At 46.0% G+C, this 26,096-nt stretch overlaps 1 protein-coding gene across 1 annotated transcript; it reads right to left on the reverse strand.

Annotated features, from left to right (window-relative positions):
- LOC119385537 (uncharacterized) lies at positions 1-24,754 on the reverse strand. Its single transcript, XM_037652956.2, has 5 exons — positions 24,626-24,754; positions 23,406-23,569; positions 22,258-22,340; positions 220-303; positions 1-138 (listed from the first exon to the last, which is right to left on the reverse strand). Exons 1-5 carry the CDS (start codon positions 24,752-24,754, stop codon positions 11-13), a joined length of 588 nt encoding a protein of 195 aa, XP_037508884.1. The 3' UTR covers positions 1-10.
- Positions 24,755-26,096: the final 1,342 nt, after the last annotated feature.

Below are 26,096 nucleotides of genomic sequence, written 5' to 3' on the forward strand. Positions count from 1 at the left end.
AAAGAAGTGTTTATTCTCCTCCGCATAGATCTTCATCGTATACCATATATTTGTCCGGCCCACAAAGCAAATGGAATGCGAAAAAGCAAAGGGACTGAATCTTGTGTACTTCTCCCGCTTTGGCCCAGAGTTCGCAGCCTGGAACGAAAAGGGTGCTTGTGGTAAATACCATTTTATGCATGTTTTTTAGACACGCGCAAGGTCACGGAAGGGGCTTACCGTTATTTCTATGCGGAACCCTCAGGATTTCACAGTTGTTGTACTCAGTGAACGCGACAGGATACTCCACAAATTTGTCTCGTGCTGTCGGACAAAAAAAGCAAAAAAAAAAGAAAGGTACTTTGAATTTTTTCATATCTAATCACTGCGACCAGACAACACTGATCACGCTGTAAGTTCAAACAAACAGTTTGGTGAGCTTTTAGTTGGACAGTTGTTTCACTGAATCCTTGACATTGCCCGTTCGTTCCATCCCTGTCTGAATGCAGCGTTCACTTGTGCAAGCAATGGGTTCTCTCCGAAATACCGTGGAAAATATTAACGCCAACAAAATTAAGCACCAGGTATTTTACTGCGCAGTAACACCTATACATAACGAATTATCAGGCAAAAAAAAAAAACAGAAAAATAAGAGGAAAGGCTGCTGAAGACACTTCCAAAGCATTCTCACTTCCAATGCATTCTCGCGGTGCTTTGTGGTGTCACCTATTGTGGCGGCTGTTCACGAGATTAAAACATCAATTTAGATGCAATAATTACATAGGCTAATCAGTAAAGAAATTGATGATTTATGGTGGTGTGTAACGTATCAAAGCGACTAAACAATGAAAGATGCCGCAATGGGATGTTCCCGATAATTTCGACCACATGGGGTTGTTTAGCGTGCACTGGCGTCGCACAGCACACAGACCTCTACAATTTCGCCTCCATCGAGTGAAGAAACGTAAAGATTAAACAGAAAGTCAATATCATTTCACTTGCGCACGAATGTGCATGATGTCAAAGACCTTGCTTGTTGTCGAGAATAGCCCACCGTGCTATGTCTAAAATACATCTTAACGTGCAATATCTCACCGGCCTGTATGTTTTCCTTCAAAACAGAATGCCTTGTCGTGGTAATTATGTTGCACATCTAAAAGAACATCGAAATCTTCGCTGCCTACATGAACATACTTTCGGTGAAAATTTATACTTTGGACCTACCCGTTTTCCTTTGCTCCTGAGATAACAATTCGGTTGCTTGTGCTTTTTAGCCTAATTTTACTTTGAACATAACGCCAGAAACTACCCAGTAGCGCTCGCTTTCCCCGCGTAGCCCCGGTTTGGCCGACTCTGCCTGCCATATTGCGCAGGTAGGTACTTAATAATAATAATAATAATAATAATAATAATAATAATAATAATAATAATAATAACTTTATTCAGAGTATGCATATACAAAATGCGTTCAGGCATGTTCACTTTATCCATCTTTTTCGTATATATATATATATATATATATATATATATATATATATATATATATATATATATTGCCGAGATAACATGCCTGCGTGTAATAGTAATTTCACAATTCATGTCGTAAACCTTAATTTCAGAGTCTACACTTTCCGGTACAGTGCATTAGTAAACGCAAACATTAATCAAGCATGCGGTTGCTTTGATTGGCGGCACTCTTTATTGTGTTCGTGCGAGGGTGGAACATTGATGCGATGTTCTGCACAGAAGCGCCATTTCCGCTTCTGTGCTCAGGCCCGTATATTCTGCTGCGTTAACCTCGTTTGTTTAATCTGTGGGTTCTAATGACACATAAACATGAAGCTGCTGTTTTTTTTTAATGACAGTCGTGTTTAGACCTCCCAAGCGTGAAGAGAGGGACAAAAATATTCCAGGATCTCGTGCTTCAGGGTGCACAGCGCATGACATGGGTGGCAGAATACAAGTGAAATACTTCACCGCAGAATAAAATGTACAGGTAAGGGATATAGTTTATTACATATTTCGGCACGTATGGACACTAAACTACTACATTAAAAAAAACATTCATTTAGCTATTTTTTGTGAGTTCAGACTTGCCATGCATACGATTCTCTTTAAAGGGGTCATGAACCACTTTTCCAAGTAATGATCTAATGGCCTCAGTATCGGAGTGTACTGCCTCCCGAATCGATTGCCGCAAAAATTTCTCGAATCCGTCAAGAATCAGCGGAGTTACGGGGGTTTGGCGCACGCTCCCAGCGCTTTCTCTCTTTTCTCGTGCCGGCGAGCGCACTGGAAGCTAGACAGGGAGGGATGGCATGGGGGAAAGAAGTTACGCCAGCGCGCGTCATGAAACGCGATCGCTCTCCCGCTGTGATTCGCTTGCGCGAGTGCGGCTACCGTGTACTGAGGAGTGCGGCGCCGGCAAGTGGTGGCACCCCGCGGCAAGAAGCGCATCTGATCCGAACGCCGCTCTCGATTTACGTCGGCTATCGGCCAATAAGCATGCTATGTCTCTTGCTACGTACAGCGGACAGACGCCCCGCCCACCGACGAGAGTGAGAACCGGCCTCTGTTTGAAAAGAGGGTGCCTGGCGAAACGGCAACTTCGCGCTCCGCTTGTGGCCATTACGCGGCGCGCACGACTGTAATATTTGGCAGAGCAGTTCATAGCCGTGTCAGCTTTCCGCAGGATGTGTTTTTTTCAGTCAGCCCAAGGGGTGCTTCATGACCCCTTTAAAGAGACACGTGAACTCGCTATGGAGATCATTATCACTTTTGTTGAAGGGTCGTCGGACGCTAAGGAGAGTTATCATGAGTCTCTAAAGAGAGTCATACATGTGGCAAGTCAGGACTGACCGAAATAATTAGCACATACCGTTTTTTTCCTTAGGGTGTACAGCAAATATATAGAGACATGTAAAATAGTCGAAACGAATAAAAGATACAGCATATGTACAAACACTCGCAAAATAATTCGGAACGCGGGACAGGCGGCCGCTCGCTGGCGTAGCGCGCCGGTCTAAGAATAGTGCCATTGTGTGCGCGTGCGCAGAATCTCTAGCAATCAAGCGGCACACTTTACGTCCAGCTATAGTGGCTTTACTTTTCGCCAAGATGCTAGCGTTAGGTACCTCTTAGAGCAAGTCAAAACGCCCGGCTTTGCTAGCGCTAGTCAGTCGCGCACAATAAATATACAAATCGATCGAGCCAAAGCTGATTGGTGCGCAACGTAGCAAAAGACAAAACGCGCCCATGCACACGAGCGCACATACTGCAAACACGGAGTGTGTCACAGACACCATCCTGCCAGCATTTCTGTCAGAACGCTTACATGCACCTTACGCAATCTTTTAGTAGCCGCAGCACGCTATTTGTTAAATGCCACTACCAAACGAAGTGTTTAAAGTACCACTATCTACCACACGCATAACGTCTGAGCCTTTCGAGTGCAGGGGCGGTATTCTGAGGCTATCACTTTGGGATATGTCGCTTGTGGTCGTCTCTGAATACGGCTCCAGGTCACTCAGGGTTGCAATAGGCAATTTGTAATGCTTTTGAGGCCACGACATCTCCTCGAGATCACTTTTTCTCAAGTTCACTTCATCGACTATCATCACGTGCCAGGAGAGATATAAGAGTACCAGAAACATGCCTATAAGGGTGCCAAAAGCACGTACCGTCTGGGACTGAAAGTTCGTGTGTGGACCAGATGACCACGAACTAACAGTTCAGAAATCTCGTTTTTAAAGTCATATATCACAAGTTCACTTGAACCGCGCACTTCAACGTGAGGTCATGGTGCGTTTAATACATTAACACATTGCTATACATTCGGTTGTGCCAATCATAATGTGACGTTCCAATATAACTCTAATATAACTCAGCTGTGCAGGTCTTGCATGGTCCGGAGGTACTTGAGCAAGCATTAGTCCAGATGCGGGTTTGTCGATTCGAGCTCACGCTGGACTCGTAGCTCGTACCCAGGGGGCCGTAATTCCTCTCCGAAGCGGGTTTCAAACTGTGCTCATGATGTCAAAAGCGATTGTAGATTTGACCATCGCCCTGCGGCATCCCGTAAAGCCAGTGGCTGGACTCGACGCGTCACGAACGCTTCCGAGGTGCCATAGCTTCGGCATAACTCTTTATCCCCTCTATGAAATCAGCCACCCGCCATGGTGGTCTAGTGGTTATGGCGATCGACTGTTGACCCAAAGGCCGCGGGATCGAATCCCGGCCGCGGCGGCTGCGTTTTCGATGGAGGTGAAAATGTTTGAGCCCGTGCACTTAGATTTAGGCGCTCGTTAAAGAACCCCAGTGGTCGAAATTTCCGGAGCCCTCCACTACAGCGTCCCTCATAATCATATAGTGGTTTTGGGATCTTAAACCCCAGATATTATTATATTATTATATTATTATAACTCGTTGGTGACTGCATGTTTCAAGAATACGGTATAACAGATTTATTACATCATGCCTCCGATGACATATGCTATCTATCCAGGCGAACCAGACGCAGCCATGGTACGGAGTTCAGACTTTTCGTGCCCCTTCTTAGTCCTGGGAGGTCTCAATATGACTGCTATTAAATCTTTTGTACACTCTTAAAAAAAATGGAGTGACCCTCTCTCCTTTAAGGGAGAAACGGCGATGTCCCCAATGTTCGTCTTCAAATGGAGAAACCGTTCCTCCCTTTTCAATGGAGAAACCGTCAAATTCAAGATGGCTGATGCCAAGCCAGTGAAGCGAGCAATAGATTTAGGCCTAGCGAGCGCATCGATTCTCGACTGATAAAGAGTATGCGGCACTGGCAGTCACAAAAAACGGTCCCGCTGAGCTTAATATCGAACGCTATGACAATAAAATCAAGCAGACAAACCTGTAGTGATGAAAACCTCGCGAAACGGAACGACGGAACTCGTACGTTTCGCTCGGCCAGCGAGGCGGCGTTCACTTTAAAAGAGACGGATACTGCAAAGGGGCTCTCACCCGGAGACTGTACGTTAGGCTTGCTGTCTTTATTTGTCGAAGCGTCACACGGTGTAGCGACGTTATCCACGCGTTAGTGCCTCCAAAATGTACATTCTGTCGCATCAAAACAATCCCGGCGCAGCAGAGCATAGTTTCGATAGATAGATGTTCAACTTCATATAAATAGGTGGAGCTATGAGAGCGCCGCGGCCGCGAAGTAGGTGGTAGCTGGCGCCATCTAGAGGGATTAAACAATACTAAAAAAAGTTGTTTCTGACTGAGGCGGCGTACGTTGATACTGCACACGGCATTTCGGGGAGGTAGGCCCATTCATGGATTACTCAAGGACACCGGAAAGTTCATACGCACACGTTCACTAGGCAGACACATAGTACGCACATTCAATTCAATACAAACACAATTCATTCGCATGTATAAAACCTACAACACAAACAATTCACTACAGACGCATACGTACAGACGTTTCCACATACCCCTCTAAGAAGCGCTGGCCCTTATATAGTCACTGAATTACAGTGGACCATGGTGGCACAAAGATGCGTCATTTTTCTTCAACTCTTTACGATTTCATGGCTGCATCACAATATACGCCGACATTATTAAATAGTAGCTATGGCTTAGCCAAGCGCACCAGTTAATCTAAAGCCGCATGATAATGAACAATATAATTACAAAGAGCTGATTAATTTAGTGCGAAAACGACCATATCGATGAACCGTTCATACCATTCCGACGACATTTTGAAGTAGCGCCATCTTCCGACAGCGGCCACAGATGAAATTTCTCTCTCTGATTTCTTTATTTACTGTGTGAGGGCGCAACATCGGCAACATAGTTCAGATTCCGTCGCCTTCGTCGCGTCGACTTCGTTGAGTGGTTTGGCGTTAACATCTGTTCACATTCTGTTCATGCGTTGACCACAAGTATGACGATGGGCCATGGATTCTTTCAACTGCTAGCCCTTCAGTGACAATGCTTCTGATGCGGTACGGCCGTCTCATTTGTGTATACGTACGTTACAACGCGGGTCGTGCGAAGAAACAAGACAAGATGGCCTCGCACCGGACGGTGGTCTTTCTAGAGCGATGTCACTGGCTCTTGGCGTCGCGGCAGCTCGATTACTTGAGTAGAGAAACTGGCGCTACACCGCGCGAATTATGGAAAAGAACGCTACCCACACTACGTGTTCTGTAATATTTCAGTACGCTGTATCTATATGCTGCTCTGCTACTGTTACGTCACGGTATTCGCCTGGCGTGTGAAATTGTGGTCATTGTGCGACAACTGTGTAGTTGTCGTTGTGGCGGTGGTTTGTCTTGCGTTAGATTTGGAATACTCTTTTCACAAAGGTGAGTGAGAGTGTTAGTGATTACCCACTGTGCACAGCTGTCATTAGAAGCGCATTTTGTGTTGAGTTTCGCACACCAAAGCAAAATCCTGAGAACTGCACGCGTACATAAGTCGGTCCTAATTCTCAGTGATGGCATGCGTATTCCAAAACGCATGTGATTGAGAATTTTGGCTTAATTGACAGAAGTCATTGATTATTTTTCAGATATGTGCAATTATGATGCAGGTTAACGTTAAAATGCGGCCACGGCGGCCACATTTCAATGGGGGTGAAAGGCAAAGAACACCCATGTGCTTATGTTCGGGTGCACGTTAAAGAACCCCAGCTGATCGAAATTAATCCGTAGTCCCACACTACGGCGTGCCTCATAATCATACGGTGGTTTCGACACGTCAAACTCCAGCAATTATATGTTATCGTACTTTCACGCATGCACTGTCCAGTGGTATCACGTTTGCTAAAATGTTGTAAAAATTAACCTTCATGCTTTATATTGCTTGTTGTATTGATAAGTGCTATAAGTGCTGTGTAAAGCTAAAAACGCGTGCTCTAGCCAAGTATGTTAACGCTGAAAAAAGTTGAATTATTGGTGTACAGTCTAAGGTGTTCATTAAAACAAGACTGTTTTGTGAAGCGGGACATACTGTATTTATGACAAGCAGATCGTGCGCAAACGTATACAAACAACACGAGACACACGGAAGTATGCGGCGCATCGCGCACACGCCGAGCCTATAGAAAAAAAAGAAAAAAGAAAATGCCACACACGTTACTCAACACATAGAACAAAAACAATGAACGTCACTCGTGTGTTGCTCGCATCAATCCTAGGTACAAGTAATTGCACGCGACTGGCCGAGATCGGTAGCACTGGAGTGGATAGTGTGGTCTGAGGCTGCCGAGTGAGCGCGAAAGGGCGGGGGCAGCCGCCGCTCTCCGCAGCACGGAATCACGATTTAACTCGGCGTGCGCATGCGCGCGCGCGCAAGTCACGTGGTTGATGAGAAAAGTTTCTCCCTTGGCGCTTGCCGCAAGAGGGCGCGACGAGTAAATCGTCCGCAAAGGAGAAAGTCGCGGCTCCGAAGGAGGAACGGAGCCCGTTGCTCCCTTCTCGCTCCCTTTTTTTTTTAGAGTGTATGTTTCCCGGCACTTGCCATTTCATACAATCGGGCCGTCCGCTTCGTGTGGTGCTACTGAACACGCTCATGACGCCATCGAACAGGCTCACTTGGCTTTCCAGGACGCTTGATATCATCTCTCTGTGTCGCAGGATTTGTGAAAAGGCCGCTATGACTGCTTGCGTCGCGATGATAAGTTCTTGCGAGGATGTTAGCAACTCAACGATATGATCATGAGGCACGCCGTTTAGCGGAGGGCTACGACGTGCCTCATAATCAAATAATCAAATTTCGGTCATACGGGGTTCTTTAACGCGCACATAAATCTAAGCACGCGGATATTCTTTCCGTTTCGCCCCATTCAAATACGGACTGAGTGGCCGGGAATTGAGCCCGCGCCACTGAGAAGCATTGCCATACAGCATTTAGGTCAATATTCCAATATAGATGGAGATCAAGAAAACACTATCAAGGAAATATTTTCTATTCCAGGGCCAAACGCTACAAACGCATGCTTTACTTTCAAACTTTCGATATACCGAGACTGCGGCGCAGGGCAATTGACAAGGGGAGACAGTCATTGCTTCTAGAGGGCGCATAGCTATCCGCTCAACGGGCTGCACACTGCCCCATCGGGAAGCAGGGAGCCTTATACAAGAAAAAAAAAACATGGCTGATCCCTCCGTCATAGGAATCGGTATAACACGAAAGTGAAACGTGTCTTCACAGAAGTAGTGCTTATTGTGTAGTGATATATGAGAGCTTGTACAATGTATATTCGTGTTTGGCAGCTATAGCACCGTTTGACGTGGATGCACCCAGGTTGACAGCATGTCTCTATCGCGACGACTAACGCCCATGATCATGATTAAACCATTGTGGTAGCTGACGGTGTGAACATATATTTGGACACAGCGAATCGTGAATCCCGCGTAAGGATGATATCAACAAGCTCATAATCAACACTAGTACCCGGTATGCACTTCTTTAAAGCGTCGTCAATTAACGAGAGAAACGGCACGGTGTGTGCTTTCTAGTAATGGGTAGCCGACGCCTGTGCTCATGCATAGACAACACACACTGCGATTCAGCAACACAGGAGGTAGAGGTTCGTAGCCTGAGCCGCAAACGCGTGCGTCCCGGTGGCCTCTGTCTCGCAGGCGCTGCTCTCGCTCCACCAAGGCACGACATTCGCCCGTCGAAATCGCGTCCTTTCTGCACCGCATATTGCAGCAGTTTTGTTAGTCGGTGCTCTCGCAATTGAAGCAGTCGGCGGCGGAGAAATCCCGTTGGTGCACGTGGAAGCTGCACTACTCCGATGAGCCGACGCACGCTAACACGAAGCCAAAGGCAAAGGACGTAACTGCGTCAAGGGTGCCTCGGCGACGCCAGCACAGCCAGTCCACCTCTCTGGTATCGTAACGCTTTAACCATGACCTCCGATATCGCGTGCAATCTCGGAGTAAGCGCGAGTAAGTGTCGATCGTGAAGCATTACTTCTTTTCACATCTCACAGACGGCGGCACCGCCCCGCTCCGCCCGCCGCGAAAGAGAATGTGTGAAAGATATAAGGCGCGTTCGCGCCGTGTGTAGCATCTCCCGACTTAGCTAAGTCGCTAGGGCGTCGGGCACTTGCCGTCGCTGCCGCAACGTCATGGGCTCGATTCCCAGCGAGGTATCTTTTTCTTTCTCACCCGTTGGCGTCCATTTTATCAACGTCATATCCGTCACGGATGTACTTGGTGGACCCCGGCATAAAACACTTTCGCGTTAAAAAAGCCAGCGTTGGCGAACGGTTTCAGCGTTCTTCCACCGCCTTCCAAATGCCGCGAAGCAGTAAGGCGATGGATTCGCCAAACCTTGCGACAAAGCGTATGTGAGGGTCCGTGTTCGCACTCTTTCTTGTACGACACACTCTACGAAGTAGGACACCCGCGGAATTGCGGGAATTTCGGGAACATATCGGCCCGATGTACTCGAAAGCAATGTCAGTGAAGCGAATATAGCGCATATCCAAGAAGTTGCCGCGAAGCGCCGCCAAACGCCAAGTGCATAGTCAAAACAGTTTCCCAGTACACAGCGGCGAATACAACTTGTTGCCGGTGGCACCAAGGCTCCGCATCATCAGGCCTATCAAACGCTGTCTATATCGCAACTCGCTCTCCGTTTCGCACCTCCTCTTCTGCCCCGGTGAGAGGCCACACGTGCTTTAGCGTGCGGGACTGGTTTAATTATCAACGTGCTGTCGTTCGATACATTGGCAATGCTGGCAGTACGAAGGCGCGCAGCACGCTCAACTGTTTTAATCTTAATGGAACATCTGGATTATATTGCGGGCTTCCACGCGGGAGATCTCCCGAGTGCCGCCAACTACGAGAATAGAGTGGATTCGTTGTTTTCATCGTAGAGCCTGTCTCCCTGCTGCATAAGCACTAAAGGTGCAACGTTGATTATTATGCGCATACGGAAGCTGCACTGGAATCGTCATTATCGGCTTGCACCGCATTATTTGCACAGCGACGCAAAGCACCGGATGGGTGCTCGCGTTTCCGCACGGCCTACAGCTATCAAGGAATTATACCAGCCGAAAACAGACGAACACAGGAAACGGTGAAGGAGACAGGAAAGCGGCTAGACTACCAACTCTTTTAATCACCAAAGTGAGGCTCAAATATATACACTCATGCGGTCACATGGTCATATCACTATCGCTCTTTACATCAACCGAACTAACAATATAGGCATATCACAAAACATGGCATGCTATTACTGTGTGTCATCTTCGCATCCTCATTTCCTTCTCGTGGATGCGAAGATGACACACAGTAATAGCATGCCATGTTTTGTGATATGCCTATATTGTTAGTTCGGTTGATGTAAAGAGCGATAGTGATATGACCATGTGACCGCATGAGTGTATATATTTGAGCCTCACTTTGGTGATTAAAAGAGTTGGTAGTCTAGCCGCTTTCCTGTCTCCTTCACCATTTCCTGTGTTCGTCTGTTTTCGGCTGGTATAATTCCTTGATGCAATGCACCAACTAGCCCAACACGAGTTCTACTAGCCTACAGCTAGATTAGATGGAGCTTTCATAGAGAATGCAGAAACGCCACTGCTAAAGAGTGCCGGAAACGCGAGTGGTTTTTGTGTTTCTTAAATAAACCAAACCCACAGTTCAGCTGCTGAATGACATGCGCACATACGTGCAATAACACGAAGTATCTCAATTTATTATCTTACTCGACGTTTAGCCTAGGAATCGAAAAGGATCACAGACGAAGTAACTTTTCGCCGCCATATATGCACTAAGTGCATTGCATTTGCAGTATTTGAATTGGTTTTTCGGCGTAAAAAGAAACAGGAGCTTTAATTTGATGTGAGGCATAGAGTTCGCACAACTACATCGAAGGACAAGAATATGCGCTGCAGACTACACCACCATCACGACCGTTACTCGTGAACATGTCAAGAGCACCTCTGCGGCAAAACTGTGGAACCGAATGGCAAATTATGGCAGCCATATACAGTGACACTAGGCAGCACCACCTCTGCAGGTGCGTTGAGGTCCCTTCAGCTGCATGGCAAAATCACTTGTCTGAGCCAACTGTTTACATACAAGATTGCAGATAAACTCCCAAAATTGTCTTTTTTGGAAGAGACGTACTTAAACATTTGATACATTAATAGGATTTCAAACAGTCACACTTCATTTGTAGGCAATGCCACTAGATTGGAGTAGATTTTAGCTCGCAGCGTCTTGGCGCCATAATGAACTTTAAATAGCACTGTCAAAACACTTCAGCATGACGATACCAAATCGCCATGACACTTATCTGGGTATAAAAAGAAAAGACTTCCATCACGGTGTCCGCAGCGCTGCCTGGTGATAATGGCGTAATGTTTATCTTAAAGGGACACTAAAGGCAAATAACAGTTTATGTTAGAGTGAAAGCCCAATGTATGACAACTTCTAGAACGGCAATATTATCAACAGCAGTGCCCTACTTACCGAGAAATTAAGCTAAATGTATCACATGACGAGCGCCACGAGTGTGACATTTTCGAAGTGATCCCGATGACGTAGGGAAGTCGGCCTACAATAAATCACTAGTAATCAAACTAACAGCAGTAAAAAAAGAACATTCCGAGCATCAAAAGACGTAATAAAATGCTGTTTGTTCGTTTCCGCTTGATTCATGGAAAACAAAACCTCCGTGGCGTTGCCATGGGGAACGGCGCGCGTGGTTCAAAGGTTCCGTTTTCGCCGAGCTGTGTCTCGCCCGTCTCAGTGGTAGTTTCGGGATCGCGTACTGCCGTGCGTGTTTTGCGCGCTCGTGAAGGTCGCTCTGACAGAAAGTTCGACAAAATGCCGCATGCGTGTGATATTGCCGGATGCCCGAATGGTGCACAACGCCAGTGCTGCAGCAAGGAAACCGGTGTGTCTTTTCACTGGGTGCCGCGGAATGAACCCTTACGCTCGAAGTGGCTTAGTGTCATGCCATTGCGCCAGTGTGCTAAACAGTCAAAACCTCTGCGTGTGTGCTCGCTGCACTTTCGTACTGAGGATTACGAGACCAACCGCAACTTGGTGACGGCTTTGAATGTGCCCATCCGAGCAAGTCTTTGCCGCAGCGCCGTTGTTGCTACTGTGGGTCCCGCTACACTGCAAACCGTTTCACACCCTTATAGGTGTATTTGCGATAAAACACCTATCGTACACCCTTTTTTTCTGTCAATATTATCCGAAAGGGTGTAATGTCTTCTTTGCACACCCTTCGCACACCTTTTTTATTTTTGGGTGTACAATGGGTGTATGTTCTGTTAAACACCCATGTGCATTGAATTGACCCATAGGTGTAAACAGGTATCGTTGTACTGCTGAATGCAATTAACTGAGACACTGAACACCACGGGCAACGCCTCCTGAAACCACGGGTCACCACCCTGTTCGACAGAGCGTCTTGGCACAGGATACTGTTTCACGAGGCACCTGAGTGTGAAGCTACCTGCTCGTGAATCAGTAATGGTTCACCTTGGTCTGCTAAGCTTGCCACTCAATTTTCATTCTTTTAGTTGTGCATCACAAGTCTGCTGTAATTACAAAGACGCATGTATTTTGCCTACTTTATTAGGCAAGTGGTAGTGAAAATAAAATATAGCATTGTCGTGCCTGAGGTTCTGAATGCAGTGAGTCAACTGATGTTACTTATTTTGAGCTCACATATATTTAAGCCTTTACATCCCGATTTATTTTTGAGAAATCGTTTCCAAAATAATTTTATTTATTGCTTGATTGGATTGACACGTTGAATGAGTGCCCGAAATACATTCGGAATAATATATGTATTTGTTTAGCATTCATAAGCATTTGTTCAGTTTAGAGATAGTTGGCTTCACTGCACTGTGATCATCGCAAACACCTCTCCTAACGCTTAATCTATAGCATACATATACAGTGAAATCTCGTTGACACGATTCTGCATAATACGTTTTTCAGCCTAATACGTTCTCCTTTTTATTTCCTGCCAACATCCCTTGAAAATATTGCATTTTCATGCGTTTAATACCATCACACTTTTGCCAAAACTGGATAATACGACCGCGAAAGTGGATCTTGACCGATATATCGAGAAATCCTGCGTTTATTCTTCGCTATGACAGCTCCCACCGCGTTCCAACAACTCACGATCTGCGCGTAGCAGAGCCGCTGAGACCACAGCAGCATCAGTTTAACGGCGAAAAGATCGCTGCTAGGCGATCTTTTCTTTGAGATTATATATATACATATATATTGCCGCTTTGTGAGGGCCCCCCGTCCAGTGAAGGGAGACTTTAAGCCCTGCTTGTAGTCATGCAGCCCTTACTGTGTCGTCGCAATGCTTACTGCGATTCGAATACACTGTGTAAAGCATAACAAAACATAACACTGCCGCAGAAAGAAAGCTGCGCCCACGCGACCCAACAACGGCCGGGGCGCCACCTCCTCGGCCGGCGCAGCCGCCGCGGCCGCCGCGCGTGCGCAGCGCGCGGAACAGCTCTATCACCACGTGACTTATGCAACGCGCTCAGACACGCCGCCGGACTCCATCGTTTTCTGCGTGTGTTGTGCGTCGCCTCCCGATCGGTCGAGTTTTGCAGTCGGTGTTTCGGTTGTTTGAAGTGTGCCTGCTCTGTGTGCTCGTCCTTTACCTTCTGCCAGTGCTGCTTATTACGAAGATGCACTATACTCAAAGGAAGACCTGCAGCTTCATATCGTGGAGCACTCGAACTGAAACGGTATGTACCACTATCACGTTGCTACGGCCAGCGCTTTGTTAACTCCGAGAGCACGATCTAATGCCGGTAACTAAGCTTTTCTTAACTGGTTGACGATCGGTGAGCATTTGTTAACGTAGCGAGCATATGTGAGTGCATTGTTTCATCGGGATGAAGGCAAAGTTGTGTGACATTAGGCGCGGGCAGGCTTTGCTTTGTTTGGTGTTGAAAGCAGTGTACGCATGCACGGCTGTGATTCGGAGGGGGATTTGAACGCAGTTGTGGCGGTGCCCGCCTGTCGGCGGTGGTGTTGGAAGGGGGCCCCGCTCTCGACGAACCACTATTTTGATTTAAGAATAGTTGGGTTGTGACGGCGCCTGTTACCTCTAAGCGTCAAGCGTGTCTAAGGCGCGTATGCTTCGGCCTGTTGGTAATTCAAGTGCATTTTTTGTCGCACAAGAAAAAAAAAAAACAGGACAGAAAACAACGACGTGGTGTCCGCGTCGTTCTTTTCCGTCCGTGTTCGTTTTGTGCGCTAAAACTACCGTGATGCTCGGGTTGATGCGTGTGGGTCATTTTAACGCAGCATGTTGCTTCGTTTTAGGTACGCCGCGCGAAGCTCGCCTAAGTGCTAATACTTTCCGTTTCGTTAAATTCGTACCGATGTTTTAATTCATCCGTAACATAGGTTTCCTGATAATGCCGGCACCCGTGCACGGGGAGCCGTTCGTCAAACTTGACTTGTGTTCGAATGAATTTTTCATGACTATGTGTGGCCGAATCGCCTTAAATACCTGAACTGTGCTCGAGCATCAGTGTGCACTTAGACGTGCGCAGGGTTCCCCATCAGGGGGGAGGGAAGTAGGAAGGTTAATCGCTGCCCCCCTGCCCCCGCCTTACTAAAAAGTCAAAGTATGGGGGCAGACATTGCGCCCCCCCCCCCCCTCTGTCTGAATTGACTAGGGGGGGCGCACCCTCCCTCCTTCGTGCGTACGCCTGAGTGCCCGCGTTCGAGCACAATTTATTTTATTCTGTTTGTTTCCATTATGTCTAGCTTTCATTACTTTGTTGTGGTTATTAAGAGTTATATGCGCCTCGCCTCGCTTTGGCGTTGTAACTTCGCTAAATACTTTTACGTGTACAAACATTCAAAACGCAGTTTGCACGACCACCTCCAATGATATTATTTGGTAAAAGACAAGCCTAATGATTTATAAGAGATTTTAAATTCTCCAATCATCTTCAAGGCTGCAAGTTGCAGCCTTGAAGAGAAGTCCTTCTGCATAGTTTTGTTTTATATGCTTTTTATCGATGTGCAGGAATCCTTCATGCCACTAAAGAATGCTCCTTTTTCTTTAAAAATGCGGATGATATTTGTCAAATAGTACTTTCTCTTTCCCAAACAAGCTAATTGCTCGTAGAAAAGCTGTTAATTCTCTCCAGTTCCATATGGGGCATCTTATGAGCTTCATATTTGGATGGTACTATCGTGAGCAATATGAGCTCGAACACGCGAGCGCGTGGCGAACAGCCTTGAACCTTACGTCGGCTAAAGTCACTGGAACGGGAAAAGTACCGCGACCATCCTGCGCGCCGCCATATTTGGTCCAGCGCGGCCGAAGCGGCGGCGGTGCGGTGCTGATTTCACGTGGAGTAACGCATGTTTTACGCATTGCGTGCGCTTTTGCAGCCCCGAATGAAGCATACCGTTGTTCTCTAACTGATTAGAAAAGAAATAGCGGCAGTTTTCACTTGCCTACATGCACACGCACGCGTACTAACGCGATAAAGAAATGCGAACTGCGCGGCGTTTACGCGCTCGGCTGTCTGCATTTATTAAATGCGAAGCATTTCTTAGCGAATTTCTGCGACTTTGTACGTATCTATCTATCTATCTATCTATCTATCTATCTATCTATCTATCTATCTATCTATCTATCTATCTATCTATCTATCTATCTATCTATCTATCTATCTATCTATCTATCTATCTATCTAGCCGCCCCCGACTTTGTGCTGTCCTGGCTGCTTCGTTAATGGGATGTACACCAAATTTAGTATGGCATAACATGACTGTATGACAAATATAAATTACAGGAGATAACATGAAAATAATGACATGCATGCCATGTACGGCATGAGTTACATGCCATGCTCATGGTGCACTCGCGGCCGCTTCGATAGCTTGATGCACAAAAAAACATGGCTGATCCCTCCGTCATAGGAATCGGTATAACACGAAAGTGAAACGTGTCTTCACAGAAGTAGTTCTCATTGTGTAGTGATATATGAGAGCTTGTACAATGTCTATTCGTGTTTATCAGATATAGCACCGTTTGACGTGGATGCACCCATGTTGACAGCATGTCTCTATCGCGACGACTAACGCCCATGATCATGATTAAACCGTTGTGGTAGCTAACGGTGTGAACATATATATGGACACATCGAATCGTGAATCCCGCGTAAGGATGATATCAACAAGCTCATAATCAACACTGGTACCCGGTATGCACTTCTTTAAAGCGTCGTCAATTAATCAGAGAAACGGCACGGTGTGCGCTTTCTAGTAATGGGTAGCCGACGCCTGTGCTCATGCATACATAACACACAATGCGCTTCAGCAACACGGGAGGTAGAGGTTCGTAGCCTGAGCCGCAAACGCGTGCGTCCCGCTGGCCTCTGTCTCGCAGGCGGTGCTCTCGCTCCACCAAGGCACGACATTCGCCCGTCAAAATCGCGTCCTTTCTGCAACGCATATTGCAGCAGTTTTTTTAGTCGGTGCTCTCGCAATTGAAGCAGTCGGCGGCGGAGAAATCCCGTTGGTGCACGTGGAAGCTGCACTACTCCGATGAGCCGACGCACGCTAACACGAAGTCAAAGGCAAAGAACGTAACTGCGTCAAGGGTGCCTCGGTGAAGCCAGCGCGGCCAGTCTACCTCTCTGGTATCGAGACGCTTTAACCATCACCTCCGATATCGCGTGCAATCTCGGAGTAAGCGCTAGTAAGTGTCGATCGTGAAGCATTACTTCTTTTCACATCTCACAGACGGCGGCACCGCCCCGCTCCGCCCGCCGCGAAAGAGCATGTGTGAAAGATATAAGGCGCGTTCGCGCCGTGACTAGCATCTCCCGAGTTAGCTTAGTCGGTAGGGCGTCGGGCGCTTGCCGTCGTGGCCGCAACGTTGTGGGTTCGATTCCCAGCGGGGTATCTTTTTCTTGGTTTTTTTTCTTTCTCACCCGTTGGCGTACATTTTATCAACGTCATATCCGTGACGGATGTACTTGGTGGACCCCGGCATAAAACACTTTCGTGTTAAAAATTGGTATGGCGTACGTGACAAGAGTGTATGACGAACATAAGTGACAGGTTATAACGTGCAAATCATAAGAGACATGCCATGTAAAACATGATTTACATGACATTGTCTCGGGGCGCTCGCGGTCGTTTAATGAAATGCATATATACCAAAATTTTTATGACGAGCTATTTCTGTATGACGAACGTTAGGGATAGGTGGTAACATGAAAATCATGACTTCCATGTCATGTACGGCATGACTTACTTGCCACGCTCATGCGTTGATGGCGGGCGCTTCGCTAGCTTGAAATGCACCCAAATTGGTATAGCGTGAGGTGACTGTATGACGAACACTAATGACAAGTGGTAACGTGAAAATCATGACTTGTGTGTCTATATGGCATGACTTGGATGGCACGCTCTTGGTATGCTCGCGGCCATTTCGATAGCTTGATATATACCAAGATTGGTATTTCGCGCCCTGACTGTATGACGAACATTAATGACAGGTGGTAGCATGAAAATAATAACATGCACGACATTTACGGCACGATTTGCATTACACTGTCCTGGCGCGCTTCCGGCCGTTTTGTTAACTGGATGTATAGCAAATTTGGTATGGCATGACATGGGTGCGTGACGAACATAAATTACAGGTCATGCGTTGTATATACCAGAATATACGTACGTTTCATTCGCGTTGTGATTCAACATGCATGCATGTCAAACATGCATTGTATAGTGAACTAGATCCGACATGACACGCGTACCATTATTTTCATGTTACCGCACAGTATTATTGTTTGTCATACAGTCACGTCGCGCAATACCGATTTTGGTGCATATCAAACAAGCGAACTGGCCGCGAGAGCATCATGAGCATGGCATGTAAATCATGACTTGCATGACATGCGTGCCCTTATTTTCATGTTACCGCCTGTTATTTACGTTCGCATTACGGTCACGTCACGCAATACCGATTTTGGTGCATATCAAGCAAGCGAACCTGCCGCGACAGCATCATGAGCATGGCATGTAAATCATGACTTGCATGACATGCGTGCCATTATTTTCATGTTACCGCCTGTTATTTACGTTCGCATTACGGCACGTCAAGCAATACCGATTTTGGTGCATATCAAGCAAGCGAACCTGCCGCGAGAGCATCATGAGTATGGCATGTAAATCATGCCTTACATGACATGCATACCATTATTTTCATATTACCGCAGGGTATTTATGTTCATCATACAGTCACGTCACGCAATACCGATTTTGGTGCATATCAAGCAAGCGAACCGGCCGCGAGAGCATCAGCCTTTATTTTCATGCTACCACCTGTTATTTGTGTTCGTCATACGTCAGGCAGTACCAATCTGTAGGAGTCAGTTTTCATGGCGCGCTGATCATTATATGTGAGCCCAAATGCGTCAATTTTACGCCAAACATAATAAAGAGCCGCCCGGCAATGTTATTGTGCATGAACCTCCTGCGACAACCACGCGAAACAAGCTGCACTAGTGCAGGGCAGGCGCAAACATTCCCCGAAACAACATTCGCGAATTCTCAATGAATTAGCGCTTATACCTCACAAATGCGGGTATCAGTCGTGGGAACAAATTTTTCCCGCCTTATTCTGTGCAGCCACACAGCCCGTCGCTTGGCATCCTTTTTCCCGCTGGAAATAGCAAAGAGGGCCTTGCCCGTTTCCCGCCGGTTGCTGCACCCAAAAGCGCAGCACCCGGGCATTCTTCGATGCCTCGATAGGCTTTTGATGAAGTCTCAAAACGATACGGGATGTCGTAATGTGCCTGCACGCTTTCCTGAGCCTATAAAAACAATCGCCCTCCAAAGCGCCGTGCGTCTGCGGCCGGGAGACACTAGCGAGGCGAGCGAGCTGGACCATTTATGTGGCGAAGCCGCCGAAAGGGCGCGGCGGCGAAGAGAAAAGGAACGCGGTACTTTTCCCGTTCCAGTGACTTTAACGTCGGCTGATTCGCAGCGGCGCCTGTCGGAAACAAAGCGGAAAGGGCGCCGCGCTTCCACTAGCCGTTGACCCTCCCGCTTCGATATTGTTGATGCGAAACAGCATCTTAGAGAGTGTCAGAGGCCGCTAGCGGTGATATGAATTCCCATCAACGCGGACAGCCACATCAGACTAGATAGCTGCTGAGATATCGGCTGTGACGTAGCCTGCCACGATGCGCAGGCCATGCTTGCGTATCGTTATCTCGGTGGTGTCGGCTGAGGATTTTGCCGCGCCTCATTTATTTACTTTGTTATCATTGCTAGCGGTCATTGGCACGCAATCAGCCGACATCTCGCAGCAACGCTAGCGAGGCGGGAGTACCAACAGTCAGCGGAACAGCGTCACCCCCCCCCTATCCCCTCCAGTTTCGGCAACGCCATCCACGTATCACCCTATCTCAGTTTTAAGGCTATTTTCCACGTGCTCGCATGTTCGAGCCCATATTACTCACGATAGTACACGGTACAGAAACTGTTATTTACTGAAACAAATAATTGAAGTCTGCGTAGCGCTTTCCAGACAATGATCTTTTTATTTTTTATCACGCAGGGAGAGAGCGTTCCAATAACACCTTGCATTGTGTACGATGGCCCCGATCTTCCCTATGCAAGCAAGCTTTTCCTCCCTGTGGATAAAGAACTGCTCTTCAGTGTGTCCAATGCCGAAGAATGAGTAGCTGCACTCATGGCAGCACATTGGCTGTTAAATATCGACTGCCATCACAAGGTGTTCAACGTTCTCGTCGCTGTTGAATGGCTCCTTCTTGGCCAGTGGGTAATGACTCCGAGGACACAAGTAGTAAAGCTCCTGAACATTTTCAAGAAAGCCTAGAAAATAGGCCTTAGCTTCTGCTTAAAGTATGTCGCCACCTGTGATTAACTCGAGCTTAAGCCATAAAGTTATATTTTCATATGGTAACGAGTAGTTATTTGTTTTACATTATACAGAAACGAATACTATGGCGGTTCTTGCTCATTTTCTTGTGACATTTTAATACAAGCCATTTTGTCTGCCGATTTCAACATGTTCTCGCAGGTCATTCCACTTTGTGGTTATTGGCTTAGTTTTTATATTCAAAGGACTTTGTGACTTTTTTGCAGTAGTTTTAATAATTGAGATCTTTTGCTATTGAAACTTTAGCTTAACAAAACTGCCAGTACTTGTCAGTGAAATCAGTGCATCGAATATTGTTTTAAAATTTATTTTTGAGCTTAAAGTTTTGTCAATATTTTTTTAAAGAAATAAATACTCGTTTTATTCAATTACCAATGATTCTGTTGTCTTTGCTTGGAAAGGGATAATCTTTAAATTTCTCTGAACATGCCCGTGTAAAATTTGATTCCACTTTTGTTATGTAGGTAATGCTTCTGCAGTGCTGTCGTTGTCATAACGTCCCTATTCCGATGCATTTCCTGCATATTACCGCATTTAGCATGCGCTGCGACGTGCGCGTCATGGCCCGATTGCTCACTTTTTTGTGTTGGAGCCACAATTTATTGCTCTTGAGAAAGTGGGAAATATTTCATAATTCCAGCAATGTGCACAGTTTTCTACTTCACTCATGTACTTTCCCAGAAAAGAGATAATATGGAGGCCTGCTGTGGAAAACGACGTTCTGAGTCCTTATAATGTTGCGTGAGTTGTCACGGAGCATTGATACCCTGCTCGTGTATCAGCTACAGCTGTGTGATGGCAGTGTTTACCCTACTAAGAAAGTCGACAACAGGCACAATGGTGTGGGCACTGCTGGAATTTTGAAACTTTATCAATCCACTTTCTCATCAAGGGATTGAACATTTCTGAACTATCTCCTTAACAGGAGAACGACCAGACCGCACCTTGTGTGTTCCAGTTGATTTCAAACACATACACTGATATTATGCAGCCCATTTAAGACGATGGCACCTTATTTTATCAACAGCATGAGTGCAGGTATAAGAAGTGGCACCAATATTTCCCTTCTTGGGAAGGGCAACTACAGTGGGAAAATTCATTCTGGGGTGTGCCCAAAGGGACCAAGTGTCTGTAGTGCCCCAAGGGGGCTGACAGAGAAGGTTCGTTTGTGCTTCTCCCTGTAACTGCTATCGTTTCGAGGGCGGTTTCATCTATTACACCCCACTCGCACGGGTGCAGCTTGTTCTAAGACCCATACTGCACTATACGGCTGTGTTACAATGAAGCATGTTAAATTGAATTCCTCATTATGAAGTGGAAATGACGCCCTTGCTTCATATTTTGACACAAACGCCTTGGTCATTTGTGCTCCATGTCATTTGTGCTCCTTGTTTGGCGGCATACGCGATGCCGCTCCGCACACTCGAGAAAGGTCATTGAATACCGTAGAATTTGTCTCGAATGTACGAGCTCTGTGTTTATGAAAGCTTGACTTTATTTTGTACTATTGGATAACTGTGTGAACATCTTGCAATATGTGTCAACACATTTTAGGTAATAACTTTGTATTCAGTCACAATTGCACTGTATATGTAAGGGCCGTATATGCCGTGCTTCATATGCATTATAAAATCTGTGCTGCTGCCAGGATTTTCCCTCTGTGGCAGGAGCCACTATAATAGGTCATGCGCCCTTGAAAGGACTAGCTAAAGGGTAAGCTTTCTAGCGTTTCAATGGGAGCCAACTGGGAGGGGGGAACCACTCGAATTATGGAAATTTTTGCCTGGGTGTTTGGGTGTAATTGTGCATAAACACCCTAACGCCCTTTTTCTCGTTTGGGTGTAATGTGCTTTTACACCCTACACCCTTTTTTCAATTGGGTGTAATATGCTTTTACACCCATTGGGTGAAAGCTTGAAATTACACCCATTGTATAGGTGTAGTCCTGCTTGGTGCACCTATTTTTTGGGGTGTAGGGGTGTGAGTTATAGACACCAAGTTACACCCATACGGGTGTAAAGTGGTTTACAGTGTGCTTCCGCTCGGCTGCTACTAGTGTCGGCGGCCGCGCAGTAAAAGCGGGCAACGTTGGGCATGGCAGCAGTGACGTATGAGAGTCGTATTTTCAGGCGGGAGATTTGAAGCGCGCTAACGCTATGCGGACTACTAAAAACGTGATTTTATTTCAAAATAAGCACTTCCTTGGCACAAAAGCAGCGCTACGAGGTTTCTGGACCGCTATTTCAACAATCAACGTCGACTTAATATTTGCCTTTAGTGTCCCTTTAACACAAGTGGCCCAAATGTTCAAAGGAAGGTTTGTGTACTATCGCTTACATGGTGAAGTCGAAGTCTGGATGACGTCAGGAACAGGATATCCCTCAGTCGCTCGAACCCATGCGTACGCTGTTCTGTTACTCCTGCGAAACCAGGAAGGATCCCACACATCAAGATGTTCACGAAACATCGTCCAGGTAACGAACATTCACCTATATTCGCAGCGGCCATGTTTTCATTGCGCTAACCGCTAGCATGAGCGGTGGGCCCTTAAGTAGCAGTGTTCAATAAAGGATCGTATGTGAGGTACATGTTGCAATACTGATACAGTGGCGACATTGTAGGGAAACTTAGAGGAACAATTATAGAGGAAGTTTCAATGGAATGCGGAGAAATGAAATTTTATTGGTCCTTCATGGCTCCGCTCACGATACTTATATCGTGGATCCACGATACTTATATTGCGATTGCTATGGCTCTAGACAAGTGGTTCTTTATAGCCTAATTAAACGTTGGGAGAAACACTGTGATTAACACTGTGATTAATTTAGTTCTAACCGCAAGCACATGCACAAGAATGCTCGCGTCATTTATTAGACACATCAGCTTCCACTTAATGCAGCTGCCACTGTGTGCATTGTATCCGATACATTGAAAGTAGTCATCTCTTCCTTCAGCTACAAATCAATAAGCGATGTGCCTCGATTTTGGTCAGAGATGATCCAAAGACCACTTCGCCCTTTGTCAGCTCCGATGATGGCTCACTTATTTTAAAGAGTTCCTTCTCGAACGACTCCATATTTCAGCTGTTTTAAATCTCGTGTAATAGCACCTCACTCCCCAGATGATGTTTTAGTCTTTCTCTTCATTTATCTTTTACCATCCTTCTTAATCCTCCCCCAGATCAGGGTAGCCAATCGATATTGCGGCATGGCCTACCTCCCATCTTTTAATTTTCGCCTATTCTTTCTAATCAGCATTTAACAGGACAGACAGCTCGCCCAAATTGTCGGAAGAGAAAAGGTGACAAGAATTGAAAGATTGAAATGATAGAATTTGGCTCGAGTGCGAGCGCGTGCAGCCTACGTAATTATTCTTTACGCGATATTCTACGTCCAACACGCCCTATTCTTCCCATTCTAAAGCTATATCGAAAACGTACAAAATAGACCCAAACACAAAAGAAAATACTTCATTGTAGCTCTTACTTTGCCAGGGTAAACGGATCGATGTCTCCAACGGCGTTAACGGTGTACTGTTCCTTTTCGTTCACGGAAATGAGTTCATTGTAAACGCATTTCTTTTCCTTATAATATGGCTCGTACTCGTATGACCTCATGTAGAGATAGTACTTTCCCGGTACTTTAAGTGCCTGCAAAATAGAACATAATTAACAGGGCCCGTATTCACAAAAACATCTCACGCTGGACATGTCATTAAGGACGCCAGCTGGCCAATGAAAAAACGCTCTTGAACTGAAAATTTTGTAAACTCGGCAGAGGGTTCCTGGAATGAGGAGACCTCCCACCTAGGGTAGACGCGGGACTAGCACCGCGACACCGTTTCGAGCAATAAACGTTTATTCCTCCTCCTCCTCCTCGGCATCACTTTTTTATTAGAGAGGAATCACTGCAGTCCCAAAATAGTAGGAGAAAAAGAAAAGCAAGCTGCCCACAGAAAGGAACTTTGGAATTGAATGTCACTATTGAAATGCACGTAAAACGATGAGATCCTCACTTGTTATAGAAGCTGAAGCGATATGAAAACCTCATTGCATTTGACGCAGAATTGCAACGCCTAGCGCCGCTTCAAAGCAGTATATTTAATTTGAACCATTTTCCCCTTACAAAAAAGAACATTGGCTGTTTAATAACACAGACGCACGAAGTTTTTAAAAAACCCGCAACTCTTTATGAAGTTACACATTGCACGATCCTAGACGGCAGATGTTTGAATATTTCCAGGAGACAAATGTAATATATTGAGCTCACACTTACGCTAAATCAATCACAAAATTTACGTTCATTTCAAAGAGGCTTACTTCTAAATTGGTAATATGCATAAGGTGTCCGTATGTCATTCTCCGATAAGAACGCATGTACTAGAAGGTGCAATAAAGAATCTTGTGTGTTTTAGTACGCAGTTGTACAGCTGAAGAATTGAAAATTTGACGTTTTTTCTTCAAACATTGTAATTTTCTGCAGTTTCTGTAAAACAACGCCTGACATACAAAATTTTGAGATGCATTTACTAATAAACTTGTTCATAACGGGCATTTGCTGGTGACAGGCCGGTTTCGGTAATACACGTCCCTCAGAACGAGATGCTCGCATCTAATCCTTGGATCAATCTTAGCATGCCTAATATTGCCATGCCTACTTGGCTTAAAATGCCTAATCGCCTAAAATGCCATGCCTAGTTGGCTTACCTTCCAGGCGTCTTGATATTCTGCATATTCTGGCTTCCGCTCAATTTGTGACAGGCTGAGCGAAAAAGCCGCCGAGAGCAGCAGAGCGAATAGCAGAACTTGGCCGCTTCTTCCTGTGGGAGCCTTCATTCCACTGTGTGTTTCGCGGCAGCCCTTAAAACAAAACAAAAAAATGGAGGCAGTGATCATGAGTCCTAATGAACATGGTGAGCAAAAGCGGAAACTTTCGCACCGTAGTGGAGCGAGAACAGAAATAGACGCAAGCTGCGTTGTATACATGCATCATGCCTCAAAGCAGAAAACTCCTATATTATATGTCCCTGTAACATCATAAGAACCAATGCTGTGCGAGAATTTTTCAAAGGCATCAAGCAAAGACCTCTCCACTGAATTCTGTGCAATATGGCGTCATCAGATAAGCCGAGACGGCACACACGCACAAAACTTACGATGCAGGTTTGTCTACGCTTCCAGATTGTTCATAATCATCTTGCGCTTAGCAGCGGCATACACTTACAGCGTGATTTAATAGCTTCGGTGATAAGAAATAAATTCTTGCGAGGGAATAGGTTTTTATGCGATGGCCATGCTTCGTAGCGTCATTTGGTTGATGAAATGCGTATTCACAATAATAGGTCGGCAAACTCACTCATAAGTCGACTCACTCAGACTCAGATCGGGCCACGAGTCTGTGTGAGTCTGAGTGAGTCCGGGTGAGTAATATTTTGGTGAGATTGAGTCCGAGTGAGGACACTTGAGGAAAATATGGGTGAGTCTGAGTCCGAGTGAGCCCTAAGCACAAAATATATTTCTTGAGTGAGTTCAAGTGAGCTCCAGGTTTTGTTGCCGACTTATCGTCCTATCTACTCGTCTTCAGCATTACTATCAGCCTTATGTCGCCTTGCGTTTATGCTAAAGAATATTCACACATATCTCAGCCCACTAGCATTCATGCGCCACCTCAATATTTATGATCAGATGCCTCAGTTAGGGGAAGGGGCGCCATGACCTTCCCCTGCAAACTTTTTCATGGAAATTTCCTGATAAAAATATCTTGTGTGAGTAGTGAAATTCGTAAAAATGTCCTTACTTGATTGAAACCACGGATAACTCATATTTGAAGGTACAAGATGAAAGGGCGCATCGTACAGCACCGAATAAGTCCGATATTGGCGCTAAGGAGGATTGACACCATGATCGAAAAATCTAATTTTATGCCAACAGACTCATGATTCGACTCGCTCAGGATCACTCAGACGCAGGTGAACCCGTGAGTCTGAGTCTCGTTGAGTCTGACTGAGTAACATGTTAGTGAGTTTGAGTGAGTCCGGTTGACAAAAAACATATTGAGTCTGAGTCCGAGTGAGTCCGGTTGAGGCAAATTTTGGTGATTCTGAGTCCCAGTGAGCCCTCAAAACAAAATATATTTCTTGAGTGAGTCTGAGTGAGCTGCAATTTTTTTGCCGACCTA

This window comes from Rhipicephalus sanguineus, chromosome 3 (assembly GCF_013339695.2).
Source record: "Rhipicephalus sanguineus isolate Rsan-2018 chromosome 3, BIME_Rsan_1.4, whole genome shotgun sequence".
Taxonomy (NCBI): domain Eukaryota; kingdom Metazoa; phylum Arthropoda; class Arachnida; order Ixodida; family Ixodidae; genus Rhipicephalus; species Rhipicephalus sanguineus.